The following is a 16,815-nucleotide window of genomic DNA, read 5'->3' on the forward strand; positions in this document are numbered from 1 at the left end:
ACATGCTTTCTTCTACATTGGAAAAGTATTCATAAATTTTTATGTAGGCTAATTCGGATCTTTGGGTTTTTTGGTTTTTTTTTTGGTTTTTTTTTTTGTTTTTTTACCTCTAGGAATATCCCCCAGTAGAATATTTTCCAGCCTGGTAGGGTGACTTTATAAACACATGTTTGAAAACCAGTATAAATTCCTAAGAGCCTATAAAATAAGGGACATAATGTCCCCGACTGAATTAAATTAAACACATTATTTGTATTAAGGGTTTACATGATTCATTATACTGAATTCATTTCTAATGGAAAAAAAGCCTGAAAATACTTCCATTCATACACTTAATGGGAGTGACTGAGTTTCATAATGTTCTGTTCTAAATAATCAAACCTATAATTCTAAGAAATATTCTGAAATAAAAATATACAAAGAATATGTTCAGCCAGATCCAGTAATGTGTCATCAGCATATTTTGATCTAAACTGGGAACAGATTTTTAGTAAAAAGCATTGCAAACTCTAGCTGGGCATACTTTATTGCTGCTTGCAAATTATATTTTAAACCTGGCCCAAGAGTAGTGATTTTTATTACTTTTCTCAGCACTGAGTGCCCATTAATGTATATGTGATTTATTTGTTATATTTTTCCATATGTGTTTATATGGGCATTAAGACACTGTACTCATGAGTCTGAGTCATTTTCTATAGGAATCCTGGAAAGATGGTAAGGAGGTGGTGCAATGCTCAAGCAGACAACCACATGGCCATCCCAAAGGAAGGAGGGGAATATGATTTAATCACCCCAAAGCAAATACATCTACAGATTTGCATTTGATTTATGGTTTTGCTGCTTTGTTGTTATGCAAACTGAATACATTTTGTAGGTCTGCTGATATCTTTCCCCTGGTGAACACAAAATAAATTTTAATAGTTTTTCCTGGGGATATTTTAGCACGATTCAATTAGGTAGATTTTGCGTAAATATTTTGCAGTTTATAACAGCATATGTATATGAACATAAAACTGACACAAGATCATTGCATGTTGGCCAAGCATGGTCTTGCAGCTGCAAGATTTGCTCCCTGGAATTTTCTTCACTGGAGACTGAAAAAGGTTGTGTAGTGGCTTAGTAGCAGCCATCCTCAAGGTCCCCAGGTAGCTTTATTTTAGGATCATTCCTATTTTTTACCTGCAACCCCACCTACAAGAATGTACCATGCAATAGGAGCATGGGACTTACTAAGGATAGGAGAGCTCCTTCTGTTTGCTTTGAAAACATCAGGGACATGAGAAAAATTAGTTAGGCAATGGATTTTCTCAATGCCTTGTAATCTGTCCCACTGCTACTCACCAGTTGCAGGAGGGAGGGGAGAGGGGCAGAGAAGTCAGAAGTAGATGTGGTTATTGTGAACATGGTTTAATGGTAAATATGACAGTGTTAGGTTAATGCTTGGACTCAGGTCTAGAGGTCTTTTCCAACCAAAATGATTCTATGACTCCCAGCATTGCTTGCTCTAGGGGGTGATCTGTCTCACTCTGCAAAGGCAGTGAGGTGAAAGATGGCCTTGTTTCATAAATAAGATGAATATCTTAGTATATATTTCATTTAAATTCCAATGCAAACAGAAAAGTATCTTCTTCACCAAGATTTGAATTTCAGTTTGTAGGATGTGTCTGCCACAAATTACTATAGAATCTGAAAGTTCTGGAACTCATAATTTCAACAAAGCCTCGCTGGTAGACTGTCTGTCCAGTACAGACTTTTAAAACCAGCCTGAATAAGTGCTTTCAAATCTGTCCATCAATTAAAAGAAAGGTCTATAAGCAGGATGCAAGTTGCTCCATTCCAATGCAAACAATTGGGTATTTACAACCTTTTTAAACTGAAAGGTCAAAACCCAACGGATTTTATGTAGATTAAAACAGTTTCTAGAATCCCAGCCTAAAAAAAAGCTGAATGGTGAAGAATGCAGAATGGATTGTGAGGTAATCCTAAGTCTTCTTGTATATGCCCAGGTAGCTCATGGATTCTTTGAAGGCTTGGTCTCAATTTCTGCTTGCTCTGTTTCTTAGATCCTCTTTTAAGAATCCCTTCTTTTTAAACCTACTAAAGCATGCTTCTGGCATTTTTGGATTTGACAGCTCTCTAGCCTTTCCAAGTAATTTACTGTTATGAGATCCGTCTCATCTCCACTGAACATTTTTCCAGTGAAATATTGTATACAATTCCCCTCCTGTTGCTGATTATACCGGCAGATGGTTTTGGTAGTCACAAGGCCTATTTAAAATGATGGAAATAATTTTATTTACCTAAGACAGGAACAAGCTTTGATTTGTTTAGTGTTTCAAAGATTACTTTATTTGCTGTTTGGCAACATGATCCTCTCCCCTTTGCAGTTTTCAGCTGACGCTTCATGTGTCTAAGCAGCAAGTGAAGCAATCTCATGTGGAATCTGGTGGAAGATAGGTTAGCCTGAGCTTTAGCTCTGCTCAAATTCTTTCTGAGAGCACTCAGAAGGTGCTGTTGTCTTACTAACCCAAGAAAGGCAACAGAGGACATCTTAGCCTACATCCCATGCAGCTCTGATGCTCCAAGAACTCTGACTTCTTTGATGCAGGCAGTGATAAAGATGTCTCCTGTCCATCAAGGGGGTTGTTGGACTCAGGAACAGCACACAATAGGAGACAAAAGTCCTTTCTGCTTGTCTGCCTATCCTGCTGCTACCCTAATGCTGGATATACAGACATTTCTGACAGGTTTATCAAGTCACACAAATCTGATGACTGTATTTCTTATGAGTTATATATTTGGACTCAGTTGCTGAGGTGGCAAATTTTTCAGTCTAGAAAAGACATACAGAAAGCACACTATTTTCAGCTGAAGAAAAAAATTATGAAGTACATGGTAAGAGCTGATAAAAACTATTGCTTCCAACTTCTGATGAAGAAAAGCGTCTCTGTTCTGCTCTGTGCCTGTAATACAATCTTTAAACAGTACTAATTTCTATCATGCCAACATATTTTCCTGTTTTGTGTTTTCCCATTTAGGCCAAAATTGGGTCTGGAAAGCTCATGGGCCCAAAAGGTGTTTCTGTGGATCGTAATGGACACATCATTGTAGTGGACAATAAAGCATGCTGTGTCTTCATCTTCCAGCCAAATGGGAAAATAGTCACCAGGTTCGGAAGTCGAGGAAATGGTGACAAGCAGTTTGCAGGTACACTTGATGGTAATATGTAAATCCCCTTTTCTTGCCTCTTCTGCTCACATTTGCATGATGTTTGAGCATGTTGAAGATGCGGTATCCTACCCCTTTATCCTCCAGGGGAGAGATTCTGCTAGACATACATCTCCTATTTGCTTGATTGGTCAGACAGACTGCAACATCTGTTCTGCAAATGTAATTGTAACCAGATGGTTTCATCTACCTCCCTATGCCTGGAAACATTTCAGATCAGTGACCCAAGAAAGACTGATCTTAACTAGCATTTTATAAGTGCTTTGTAATTGCCACACTAAGCTGTTCGGCACAATCAACTCAGATGCTGTCCTTTGTGTTTCCAGTCATCAGACACACAAACCCCAATGCCCTAAGTGGTATCTCTTAGAAAATGAGTGTAATGGGGTAGTGTTGAGATTGAGATCAGGAAGGCAGAGTTATGGAACAGCCAGTGTAAGTTTGGGGAAATTGCCATTTATACTCAACTGACTGCTTGCACATGCTGTCTTTCAAGTAGAACATGCATTTAAGTTTAAAAAACAGAACAACCCCATTGATATATTTTAAGTGAATAGCTGTTCTTTCAAAATTTGAAATGAAGGTGCCAAATTAGGTATGCAGGTCGTTTTACAGGTGTTGGGTCATTTTTAGTATGTAGTTTCATTGGTTCATTGGTCTGATGTTTTGACTGGTTCACAGTGAAAAGGAGGAATAGCATCAATGTGTTTTTATCCAAAGATCTCTTGCAATGTGTTATGGCATAATATATATAATTTATGAGAGCTTGGGCTCTAACACAGCTAAATTTTCTGGGTATCTCAATTTCTTTTTATTCAAAAATTTGCAAAAACATGTCCTGAAGATAAGTAGGCAAATACTTTCTAACAGTGCATTTGAGAAATATATCACCTCTTCTTGCTGATAGGCTACAGAAAACAGGGAAATTGTCAATATTTGAATGTTTTCATTGCAAAATTTTTCATTTTTGTTATAGTTTACCCTGATATACTGTGAAAACTGAAACTGAGTTTTGTTCTGTTTAATAACTCAAAATAGCGCCAAGTGTTTTAATTTGGGTACTTGCCTGTTTTCAAACTACCATTTGTTTTTTACTCAAATTTGCACACATATTTCAATACACAATGTAAAGCAAAAAATGCCCTTTTTTCCCTGACAGTTGTCTTCTAAGTAACTTTTTTATTTATCCTAAAACTTGTTGGCTCAAATGCTTGTAAGATGTGAGCACACAGAGCATAAAATACTTCAATTAAGAATTTACAGGAACATTTATGATAACAATTTTCAGTGTATACATAACTTTATGCTTAAGCACTTCATGTTTTGTCTTGTTAATAAGCCCATAAATCTCTGCATAGTCATATGTGTACAAAAGAGGGAGAAATCAACAATGCTTATTGGGAACAATAACAACTGACAACTGGTTGAAAAAGAAATTGTGTTTACAAAAAGCACGCTGAGCTTTTAAAGAAACCATGAAGTAAAATTACTCTCAATTTGAAATTGGTATTCCCACTTGGACTACTATTGCTCAGAAGCCAAACATAATATGCCAGCAGGCTGATTTTTTTTTTTTAATTTAACCATACTTTTTATTTTAATGGTATTACTATTTTTTTCTTCTTCTTCTTTTTCTGCATTGCAGGTCCTCATTTTGCAGCTGTAAACAGCAACAATGAAATTATCATTACAGATTTTCATAACCATTCTGTCAAGGTACTGTCAATGGCAACTTGGAAAGTTGCCACTTTAATTTTATTATGATATTTTTGGGGGGAAAGAACGTATTGTTAAAACCAAAGAGATCACACTCCATATAGGGAGTGTGATATAGCTCTGCTATAGAGACAGCACTTTCAGAGAACTCTGCATGCAGTGCATCACTTAGTGAAGATATAGTCCATTGCCTTTGGTGTCACTATAATGGTGTCTAATACAATTGCTTAAACATAGGTTGTATCTGAAATAAATAATTTCAACTCTACTTAATTTTAGTAGCCCTCTGCCAAACCTGTTAATGACCCTGTGTTCTGTCTTTTAAAAGTCTGGCTTTTGAATTTCCCAGTAAAAGCTTTCCACGGTTCTAGTTGTAAAATTATAGCAAAGTATAGATACATTACAGTCTTTAAATTCCATACCTATAAGCTTTAAGATTACTGGACCCATTTTACAACCTGATTCTCTTAAAACCCATGTTACTATTGATTTTCATTCAATGCCTCCTGCACTGGGCAAAACTGGCCACTAGTCCTTACACCCATGGAAATTCCTGACTCTCAGCCTGTTCAAGTCATGGTATGATAGGAAGTTTGTTTGTCCCAGTAATAAACCAGACCAAGGAAACATGCTGAGATGTGTTGGCAAATGTCTATGAAGGAGACACAGGCCACTTCAGAAATGCCTCACCTGTGTGTGTTTGTTTTCAGGCATTCCCTTTCCTACACTTCCTGTGTGTGCTCTTGTGCCCTCCCTCTACAGGAGAGAGCAGCAGGAGGACAGAGGCAGGATGCTGTTCTACCTGGGTTCTCAGGACATGTGTGTCAGTCCCACACACCAACAAAATAAAGTCCCTGGCATTTCATCTAATGCCTGTTTTGACTGAACATAAAGTTGAACCCTCAGTCTAGTTCTTTACTATTTCTAATTGAAAAAAAAAATTTTATGTATTCACCTGAAATTGGAGGTTGCTGCCTGAGCATAGACACCTTTGTGTCCTGAGCAGTGCTGAATCACCGAGGTCTGGAATAGCAGCCTTGCTTGCGCATCCTTTTGGAATTGGTGAGGAAGTAGCAGCTTGTGGTTTGGATTACAACACAAAAGCCAAGACTGCTGCAGGAGCCCTAAAGCAGCAGGAAGCCTGTGACTCCATAAATTACCTCTACACAAGCAAGGTTTGCCTGGTAACAAGAATGCCTGGAGAGGCTTAACAGCAAGGGGCAAACTGAAATGAAAAAAAGAAAGTGAAGAAATGTAAGAAGTGTGGCATCCTAGAGGATTTATAATTATTACATTTCTAATGAGAACAGAGTGTCCCATCTGTCTCTGGTGTGACTCAATGGGATACAAATGTTACTTGTTACAATTTGGTACTAACCAGAAAATATTCTTATTTCTGTAGTGTTCTCTAAATTGGTACATATAACTGTTGACTCTCTGGAGAGTTTATTCGCTGAGAGCAGAGAGTACATCTTCTTTTAAATAATAAATTATAAATAACTAAATAAATTAATTTCACTCTTATTAGTCCCAAAGCTGCTTCCTGCCACCAGTGTCTTGAATTAAACAAGCTCACTCAGCAACATTTTTCTCTTGTCCCCATTAACTTTCAAGGATGTTCCTTCCCTCAGGCATCTTTTATGGAAAATCCTGTGCAATGTAGGCTTCTCTCTCATTTGGTCACTTTAGCCCAGGGAGAGAGCAATATATCTTTGTCTCTTTTTTCATTAGGTGGCTTTTTTTTATTATTATTTTCTTTAATCCTCTGAGGCACTAACTTGGTACTTCATTAATTTCCTCCCCCAAAATGTTTTTTTCTCTGTTCACTGGGGGTGTTTGAGAACACAGTAATTCCCTGACATCTTCCACCTTGTCAGCACTTCAGTGTGCACTTGGCACTTGTTAGGTCTTTGCATTTTGTTGTGCAAGCCCCAGTCAGTCTCTAAGAACTCTGTTGGACCTTGTGCTATAGCTGGCCCTGGATCCAAAATGGATGAAAATATTTTAGAGATGGCTGTGGACTGTGTAAATGACACATTTTGTATCTTGTTTGGTCCCATTGGTGCATCCAGGTCACTGACAGAATAGTCATTGATCGGCTCCATCTTTCTGCTGTCTAAACCTGTTACCATCACAGAGAATTCAGTTGCTGACCTGTCTGCAGAGAGCAGCATGCCATGATTTGCAATGTGTGTTAGATTATGGAAGCAGAGAAGAGAGCATCTGCTCCATTGTGTTTTAGTTCCAAAGAAACAAAGCACCCAGTGCTGCATCTGCATTCAGCTCTTTGCAGTTCAAGATGCACAAGCTGCAGAAGAATTCTGGGGCCCTTTGCCTCCAAGTCTGAGATTAATCAGATCATATAATTCTTGATACCATGCCATATTTAGGTTGTTGTTTTAACCCATACAGGTCTTTAACCAGGAGGGAGAGTTCATGCTGAAGTTTGGATCAAATGGAGAAGGAAATGGGCAATTTAATGCACCAACTGGAGTAGCAGTAGATTCTAATGGAAATATTATTGTAGCAGATTGGGGAAACAGCCGAATACAGGTAAAAATTTCTGTATTTCAAAGGTGCTTGATTAAAAAAAATAATGGTTGGTAACTCTGGCCTTCAGACTGCCCAAGAAACACCATTAGAAGTGATGTGGTTTCTCACACCATCCTTTATATGCCTCATTGTCCACTTTCAGACCTGGTGGTGTTACATTGTGAGCTTTTCAGTGTGGCTGCTGGCAGCTCTGATGGCCATGGTGACCAAGGATTTTGGTGCCAAGTAGTTCCCCAAAAGCTTCTTGATGACTTATGAGATTTGCAAGCATTGCTGAGATTATAGTAATTTATAATCACCATAACAGAAGATCAGAGACATAGTGGAAAATATGAAAAAGCAAATGACCTGAGCTGAATGCAGCAGATCTTTATCATCTTTTTTAAATGTTGAGAAATTATTCTGCTTTCAAGTTATGAGAGTTGCAGTCTTTTTATCTTTTAAGTGCTAATCACAAGGTCTTCCCGTTTGCCAAAGAATACCTAATAAATAAGTGTATGTATTATTTCCACTGAATATAAAACTGAGGAAGCTGCTTATGAGTTGTTCTCAGGAAGCACTCTCAACAGGGTAAACAAATTGCTAGTTTTCTCTGTGTGGGGACCTAAGAATCAGGCTAGCCACAACAGTGATATTTGTTAGGAAAACAAGGTGTTGGTTGAGTTCCCAATTAAGTTTGATTTATTGTAGTTGACTATTTTTAGAACAGGAACAACTGAGTTTCTTATTTTTTATTATTATTATTTTATTGTGTGTTAATTCTTGCCAAATATCCTGGTGGCTATAATTAGTTCTTTTTAATAAGAACATACATTTGTATATAAACTTGCATATTATGAGATAACAGAACAGATTTTGCCCTTGTTTATTCTTTTATTCTATTGTATGTCCACTGTTTCAGAAATTAGAAGTATAACAGTATAAGAGAGACTTGTAAGAGAGCAGACTACTTTGTATCCGCTACTTTCCTTTTTTATTCATAACATTTATTCTGTGCTTTCTCACCCTCAAAGGTTTTTGATGGAAGTGGATCATTTTTATCCTACATTAACACCTCTGCTGACCCCCTTTATGGTCCCCAAGGTCTGGCTCTTACTTCAGATGGCCATGTTGTAGTCGCAGACTCTGGAAATCACTGCTTCAAGGTCTATCGATACTTACAGTAGCAATGAGCTCTGGAGCTGGATAATCGCCCACCCTTAAGAAAAGACTCGTCCTAGAGATCCAGTGCCGGATATCTCCTACTTTGTGTTTATTTTTAATAACAAAGGAGTCTCTTATGGACTTCTTGTGATTATTTCCAAACTTACCTTGTTTACATAGGACTTGCACCTCTTATGTTTCTCACTGAACTTTTTGTTGTAAGTGTTAATAAAATAATCCTCTGTAACTGAATTCATAAAGACAATGTGAAATTAAACACAAACTGCATCCTATGAAACTGGAATTAACTAATAAGGCAAAAATGAGAAAAGTTTGGGAAAAGTCCCCAAAGCTTTTTGATGACTGCGAAGGATAGCTCCTGCTCAGAGCTTCCAAATTTAAAGAAGTATCATTCTTACATGTTATTTAACCCAGGGGTGACTCTGGGAATCTTCTAGATCTCATTATCATGGTAGGTATTACACTTCTAACATTCTTCAGTCTTACTGTGTATAACAAGTAGGTCCTTTTAGTATAAGGTTAAGTCTCACAAAATCCATCTAGCTCTAACCGTCAACACAGCTCAGTGTTTAGCACTATGAGAATCAATGCAAATTCCCTACTCATGTGGAATTAATGAAGGATTGTTTCGTGCGGCTGTTGTTCACTCTTCCTCTTGCTCAATGTGCAGGAAGGACTTTGCAGAGACCTGACATTTCTAAAGCTCTGGAAAACCTTAATTGTAGCGATACATTAGAGGGAGAGGAATTTTCTGTATAACCACAGACCTTCTGACACCAAACTAGTTCATTAGGATCAGGGTTATTACAATGTCAAGTCAATTAACCTAATGTGTGCCACTCCTTCGTACGTGTTCATTGCCATGTTTCCTTACGGCAACTCATTGTATTAACCTCTAAAATAAGATGCAGCTTCACACAGGACAGAAAGCCAGAGAAGTACCCTGTGGAGGACCTACATTATACAACCAAAGGAACTGTGGTAAACAGAGGTTGTATAGGAAAGCCAAGGGTTACCAAAGCTATTTGTTTTTATGTGAGAAAAAATATGTTACAAATAAAAATGAATTTGAACCAATTCCTGAAGTCCTTCATCAAAGGGAATTTTGTTAGAGGACAAAACAAGGACTGTGAGATTTGTTCCAATTTGTTTGTACGTATGTATGTATGTATGACTGATTGACATAAAAATAAAAAAAAAGTAAATGTGGGTTATTTCAGCAAACTGGAACGTATGTATGATATTTGACAATGGCAGTACTCCGAAAAATGACCTTTCTTCCTCTGCCAGATCTCTCTACTGTGTTCTTTGTTGAAGTATTAATTTAACTGGAAATGCTTACAGGCATGGTTCTGTTTTTAATGTTTGGTTTGTTGGGGGTTTTTAAAGTATGACCTTGTCCTTTCTAAAGTAGCATTGGCTTTATTCTTATTTCTATATCCAGTGGTCAAAGGTTGAATTGCTACTGTAGCCTGATATAGATAGAATGGTGCTCCCTTTTAAGTATTGCCTGAGGAGCTGTGAGCTTGCTGCCAATGCCTACAATAGGCTGGGAAGTGCTGTCTTTCCTTTCTCATTTTTAGCGCCTTGAAACAAAAGGGCATTGGGTCAGAAACAAGGGAGTTTGTTTTTTTTAAGCATGTTTGCAAAATGGAAAGAAATCTTTGATAAAATTTCTTGTTATAAGTATTTGTCTTATTTCTAAAACGTAAGGTGGTTGTTTCGATAAATTTGAGAAAAACAAATGTTTTTTTTCTAGAGTTGCATTTGACTTGTAAAAATGCAGACCCCAAGGTTCTTAAATGGGGGGTTTGTCTGGTTTTTAATTACTGTTTCCTGAAGATATTTCCTCTTCTTTCCTTTGTTTATTTTTTGCACATAGAATCAATTTAAAATTTCTCGTGCAAATACAAGTTTCCTTATTTCATTGGAATAAATATTTTGTGCATGAAGCTTAAGGACTGTATAACGAAGCTAAGAAACTGGTGGTAACATTTATGAATATTAAAACTCACGTTTGTTATTACTAAGAGAACAAAATATCCTCTGCTTGAACTGAGTTTGTCCTAAAATTCTGAAGATGGTATCTCGGTCATTACAAATAAACTGTCCTATCAAAATTTAACAAAGCTGTAGATCAAAATTTCATTCTAAGTGTCCTTATAACACTTTCTGACATTGGAAGACCCTTAAATAGCACATCAGTGAAGAAAAGGCATTTGAACTGTATTTAGTAATAAAGAGAAGGGGTTGTGATAAAGGGATTGAGATAAAAACTTTTAAAAATGTGCTGTGGCTGTCAGTTATCACATTTAGTTCCGAATATGGATTTTTAGAATACAATTTTACTAAGCTTACATGTTTACCCCTCAGAAAACATTGCCAAATCCTCTGTTGTCAGGTACTTCGAGAAGCATGAAAATCAGATCCTAACCCATAGAGCAAAATAGATACTTAAGACTGTTCTTTTCCATGTATACACTTTTCTTCAAAAGCTTTTCAGTCCTTTGGTCCAGCATTGCTTAGCAGGATTTTAGATAATCCTTGTTAACCCAGTGCATCCTGATGAAATTAGTGAATTCTACACATAACCCTCCTCACAGCTCAGCTCAAAGCTATTAGGAGTTTTGTGGATTTTTTTCTTAAAATTGAGTAGTTTTTTTGATTTTCAGACATTATCGGCAGAGCAGCACCTAAAGAATGTCATGAATTTGAAGTTATTTCTGATAGCAAATGCTGTCAACTTCAAATTTAGTGGCATAGGACATTCCCTTCCATGGTCTGACCTTATCTGCCTGGCACCGGGAAACTGAGAAACACATTGCTTTTACGGTGCTTCTAAGCCAATTTCGCTAAAATGCTTGGCTTACAAACCTTGCAAAGACCAACCAAAGCAGAAATTCTGCACTTAAAAGCTGGCAGACTTTTTTTCTCATCCAATTAAGGGAAGGTCAGAATTGTACTACGTGATTTGCTGAGTTGTTAGCATTTATTAAAGTCTTTACAGGCATGCTGCTGCCAGATTTCAGGTATAACCAAATGTCCCCTTGACTTCTCTGGAATGCTAATTGAGTAGCAGCACAGCATGAATGGTGAAAGTATGTGCTTCATTTAACTAATCTTCAACTCAAAAGTAATCTCAAAAGGTTATTAGATCTTGTGTCATATGGAACATTTTAGGACAAACTAGCCAACTGTATTTTCATTGTTCAGTAAATAGAATAAAAAGATCTGTTCAGATAAATCCAACATAAACAATAGGAGAGTTTTGCATAGGATAAACCAGCACCAATGTACTGAAAAAGAAAAGGAAAATGGTTTAGGCAAGCAATTGCCTCATGAAGATGGAGTGCTATTTACTAGTAAATGCTCATCTGTTCTGTAAAAGCTAGAGGGCTTTTGATTTTATGTCAATATTTTTTATAATAAGGATCTAGTGTTGCCATAATGAGAACTATAAGTGCCCAATAAGTTGTGTTTGTTATAAAGAAATGACCTTCAGTTGGGGGAGACAACTGTTTGAAAGCTTGTTATGAAATCATGATGTAAAGTCAAACTTTTCTTCAAGAATTCAAGCAGTGATTGTCTGACCTGTTTGTAGAAAGTGTACAAAAGGTATTTGTACTATGGAGTGGCAAGGTTCCTAACAGGTCATTTTATTTCTGACGAATGTACAGCACTTCAGTCGATGTTTGTGAGCAACACAGCCTTAACCCTGACACTTTTTCTTTGGCTTTATGACACGGGAATGTTCCCTAAGTTGTGTAGTGTATGGCAGCAGCCCCTGATAGAAATCTCTACCAGCTGATATGCTGCAGCTTTCCAGTTCTAGGAGTGTTTCCAGTTCTTTTTTCCATGTTTTTTTAAAACGTTTTTGTACATTCCATCTTTGTAATATATGTTTTGTGTATATGTAAGCCTTGCACTCTCTTGACACTCATAATGAAATATTCTTCTCACATGTTTTTTTGTTGTCGATGATGATGTTTTTGTTTGTGTTTTTTTTTAATCCCTATGATGCTAAATACAGACTTTTTCTCCTCAAGGTCAAGGATGAAAGATGCACATCAAAGTGTTTGTGTGTGTGTGTGTGTGTGTGTGTGTGTGTGTGTGTGTGTGTAGTTTTAGCTTCCTGTGTGCCATGGTATTCATAATGCTTTAGCTGACAAAAAAAATTACTCTGTCTTGGAAATGTAGGAAAACCGGAGTCAAATGTGTACCTTTACCACGCACAAAAATTTCAAATAATAAAAATAAAGCTTGTTTCCTCTGTTATTTTCATGGTTGAGGATTTATTTTTCATATGTCTCATACTCACTTGTCCCTAGAAGTGACCCCATAATGCAGGAAGATGGTAATTTTTTCCAGTTTTCTTTCCTGACACCACAGGTCACAAGCTAAGGAAACTGTGATTTTTTCATGGGTGTTAAATTTTTTATGTTGACACAGAGGAAAGATAGACTTGAGTTGTTCTTGGGAAGAAGGTGCAGAGTTGGAGCTTCCTTGTTCCTCTCTTCCTTCTTCAGTACAGGAATCAAAATTAAGATTTTCATTGGTGGCCGTAAGATTAAGAGCTGTAAGCTTTTCTGCTTGCATCACAGAAGTACACAGTACCTTTTAGCTGAGGTGTGATATAATCTTTCAAGAGTCTGTTGCAGAAAACCAAATTAAATTATTGTGGAGAACAAAAAATTTACCTTAGGAGTTCAGTCTGACTCTGTTCCTGTAAGAACAAATTTCCAGCTTGTATTAACTTCAATTTCACATAGTACCGATGTCTTCTTGGTCACTGGTGAACTCTCCAAACTGGAATAATTTGAGAACTCAGTGTGACTGGGAACTTGCTCACGAAGTAAGACAGAATCTTCAGAGGCATCATTTGGCTTGGATACAGCCTCAATGAAGGGATCTAGCAGGGTCAGGGAAACCCCCAGTGATGAGTGTTTGCTCAGTGGCAGGACAGTCAGAAATGAGACAGCTGAAATATTGAGCAGCTGTCCATTTTTGTGGCTCTTTCCCCCAAACCCTCTAGAAGAATATGTGTTTTATTCTTTCTTGCAAGTCACAGAGAGTGTCAGCAGCCATGTTTCGAGGCCTCATTTTTCTCCCAAAGACAAACTTAGTACAATGTAATGGATCAGTTTTGGTTTTCTGTCAGTCTCCAGATGAATACACGCTCATAGACTCTTGGTGCTGAATGTACTTGTCTATCTGCCCTGAAATTCAGATGATTACAAAAGGCTTTATTTGTCTGCCAGCTAAAAGAACACCACATCTTGAAGCTGAGCAGTGTTGAATTGACATTTAGACTTGCAGAGCACTTGTTCCTTCCCATGTAAAAAAGATCATAAAGAAGAGAAGCAATAGCACAGGATTTCCTGAAACCACTGGGCTTAGTAGGTAAGATGCTTGTTACATTCCAAATCTTTTCTTATTGATAGGCTAGAAATGTTTTCTGTTCCCTGGATTACTACAGCAGAGGCTCTTCACTGAGCAAAATCAGACAGACAGGCTGAACACTAATACCAGAGAACACTTTTGTTTACCAGAAAATATCTGCAGTAAATGACCAACTTCCTCTTTGACCCTCTTGTGGTACTTATTAAAATACCTAAAAGAGACAGGAGAATCTTTTAGGAGTTCTGTAAATAGGACTACAGAATCCAGTCTCACCAATGAGTAACAATGTCAGGGAGAATAGGGCCAAAGTAGCTAAAGGAGCAGGGACTTCGGGCAGCCACCCTTAGCCAGGCTTTCTCTCTTTAGAGTGGTACTCCTTAACATACCACTGCACATTCAAAAACATTTCCTTGTTCCTTAGCCTGACATTCTCTCACATCCAGCTGGGCTGCTCTGCAGTTAACTCTCCCCAGTTTTACTGACAGTTCATGTGAATGCTCCCTAATTTGGACCAGACTGAACTATCTCAGTGGAGTGGAACAGTCAATGTCATTTCTGTGGACAGATGTTCTCCCTAGGCAGACCCCAGCTGTGCTAGTAGAGGAGATACCCAGCACTTGCTGCTCATTGCTACATGCAGTTTAAGGCTTCTGCCCTCAGGTTTGTTCTGAGCTAGGCACATGAATGCCTTGTTCCTTCAGAGAAATGCCTTGTGACCAAAATCCTATTGTTTGAGCTACTCACCTTGAGGATAACCGTAATGCTTACTTCTGTCTAGCAAAGCTGTGGGAGCAGTAACTTTTGGGGGAGGGCCAGCTAGCATTTCTCACCAAGGGTTTTTCACTCAAGGGTTAAATGTTTGTAGGGAGGACATCTGCTTACAGTCCAAAAGCTTATTCAAGGATGAAATGAGGCAGCAGATGCTGCAGACTGGCCTGTATGGGATACTCATGGATCATATTGCTTCCTGATGTGTGGCCACGGCCCATGACAGACTGCTTGGACCCCAGAGAAGTTGGTACCACCCCCCAGGGGTGAGCATCTCCTTGTCCTCCATGCTCTACTGCTGTCAGTCATACAGGTGCTGCGGGAGGCAGCCACAGGACTCAAAAGGCTTGGTCTTACCCTGCTAGAAATAAACGGATCTGCTGTTGGAAAGGAATGAGAAGAAGGTGTCTTGACAAACAAACTGTGGGCCTGATACATAGATAAGGCCAGATACAGCAAGGTGAAAGAACCAATGGGAGAAACCATAAATTCCATAGGAATTCCACTAATTGACACAGACTGTTACTCACTCAAGACTACGCTAAATCTCTGGATTTAGAGAAAAAAAAACAGAGACAAAAAGAAAAAGAAAAATGGGAGGAGAGGTTATACATTAGAAGGGGTATTACGTATTAGGTGTTTCAGGGAGTCTGTACCTCTCAAGTAATTCAGCCAGAGGGGAAAGAGAGAGGGAAACATGTCTGGGAAATCAGGATAAAAAGAAGGCTGCATCCCCTAAAAATTTGAGAGAACCCATGAGAAATGCCCCATGGCCTCTCCCTTTATTTGAATTAAGTTGCAGGACTCCTCTGTCTCCTTTTTGGTCATAAACCTCTGGTGTTTGTGGATTAATTTTCCTGACATATTATACTTGAGCTCTTCCCTTCTGAAAAAATAGCTCATGTAATTAAGACTGTGCTATGGCACATATGTATGAAAGGAACAAAATTAAACCAGGACAATTTTCATTCTCTACTGGCTGAGCTTTCTGCCATCGTCGCTTTATTGTCCTTTCAAAACAGAATTTCTGATTGTAATTCAGCTACAATCAATTGTAAGAGCAAAATTAAGGAGAGTAGAAATTTTGTCTTATCCAAGCATAATTACAGTGACAAAGCACTGTATTTCTCTAACTCAGGAACAGGGGAAAACTGTTTTGACCAGTACTTAAAGATCGCAGTCAGACTCCTAGAATAGAAAATGTAGCCCAAATTGTTAAAGCTTAAGAAAATCACAGGAAAATGAGAACAATATTCTAACAGAAAGGCACAGTTATAAGCCTCCATTACACTGTATTTCCATCCATTGCCTTGTTTCTAGAATCATAACATAAGACAAGCAGTTTTGTGAAATACCACCTTTAGACATTCTGAAGCCCATTAAAAATGCCAGGCCTTTATGTATTTTAGGAGTCATTCATTCCACTTCTTGCAGTATAGGAAAACCACCCCTCAAATGACAAAGCATTGAGATACACCCTTTTGTTTGGGACCTCTTTCACCCAGTGGTCTTTCAACTAATTAGTTTTGACCAGGTGCTACAAAATGTGGGAGGTTTTAGGGAACCTCCTATTACAGAGCAAATTGAACCTCAATGTGGCCATTGAGAGGAAAGCTCATGTCTTTACAACAAATTTGCTGGGTGAAGGTATGGGGTTAAGGTGTTTGAAATGGGTCTTAATGTCTGTTACTAACTTTGGGCAGCAGGTTTGTTGCAGAGCCCAGACAGTTTGGCTCCTGAAACAAACAAGTGGGTGTGTGCAAGCCAGAGTTTCTGAGCTTTGGGGTAAAATAGTAGGTACCAGGGGGGATATGTGGTAGGCAGTTCGGGAAGGCTGTACCTTCCAAGTACCTCAGCCAATGGGGAAAGGAAGAGGCAACATGAGGCCAGGAGTTTAGGATAAAGGGAGGCTGTGCCCTCTGAAACCTCCAGAGAGAAAACCCTGCAGGTGTGTGCCCCAGTGGACTCTCTCCCTTTATTTGAATG

General features: G+C 38.3%; 1 protein-coding gene across 9 annotated transcripts in view; it reads left to right on the top strand.

Moving 5' to 3' along the window:
* The window catches only part of TRIM2 (tripartite motif containing 2), an 87,370-nt gene extending 74,434 nt beyond the window's left edge, over positions 1-12,936 (top strand). For 8 of the 9 annotated variants that reach the window (XM_066548189.1, XM_066548190.1, XM_066548188.1 and 5 more), the window contains 4 exons: positions 3,039-3,219; positions 4,874-4,944; positions 7,357-7,497; positions 8,511-12,936. In XM_066548189.1, coding sequence (XP_066404286.1) covers positions 3,039-3,219; positions 4,874-4,944; positions 7,357-7,497; positions 8,511-8,663 — 546 coding nt within the window. In that variant the 3' untranslated portion in view covers positions 8,664-12,936. The remainder of the gene's footprint in view (positions 1-3,038; positions 3,220-4,873; positions 4,945-7,356; positions 7,498-8,510) is intronic. The other variant, XM_066548197.1, reaches the window with a different exon arrangement.
* The last annotated feature ends 3,879 nt before the right edge of the window (positions 12,937-16,815 follow it).

This window comes from Molothrus aeneus, chromosome 4 (genome assembly GCF_037042795.1).
Source record: "Molothrus aeneus isolate 106 chromosome 4, BPBGC_Maene_1.0, whole genome shotgun sequence".
Taxonomy (NCBI): Eukaryota; Metazoa; Chordata; class Aves; order Passeriformes; family Icteridae; genus Molothrus; species Molothrus aeneus.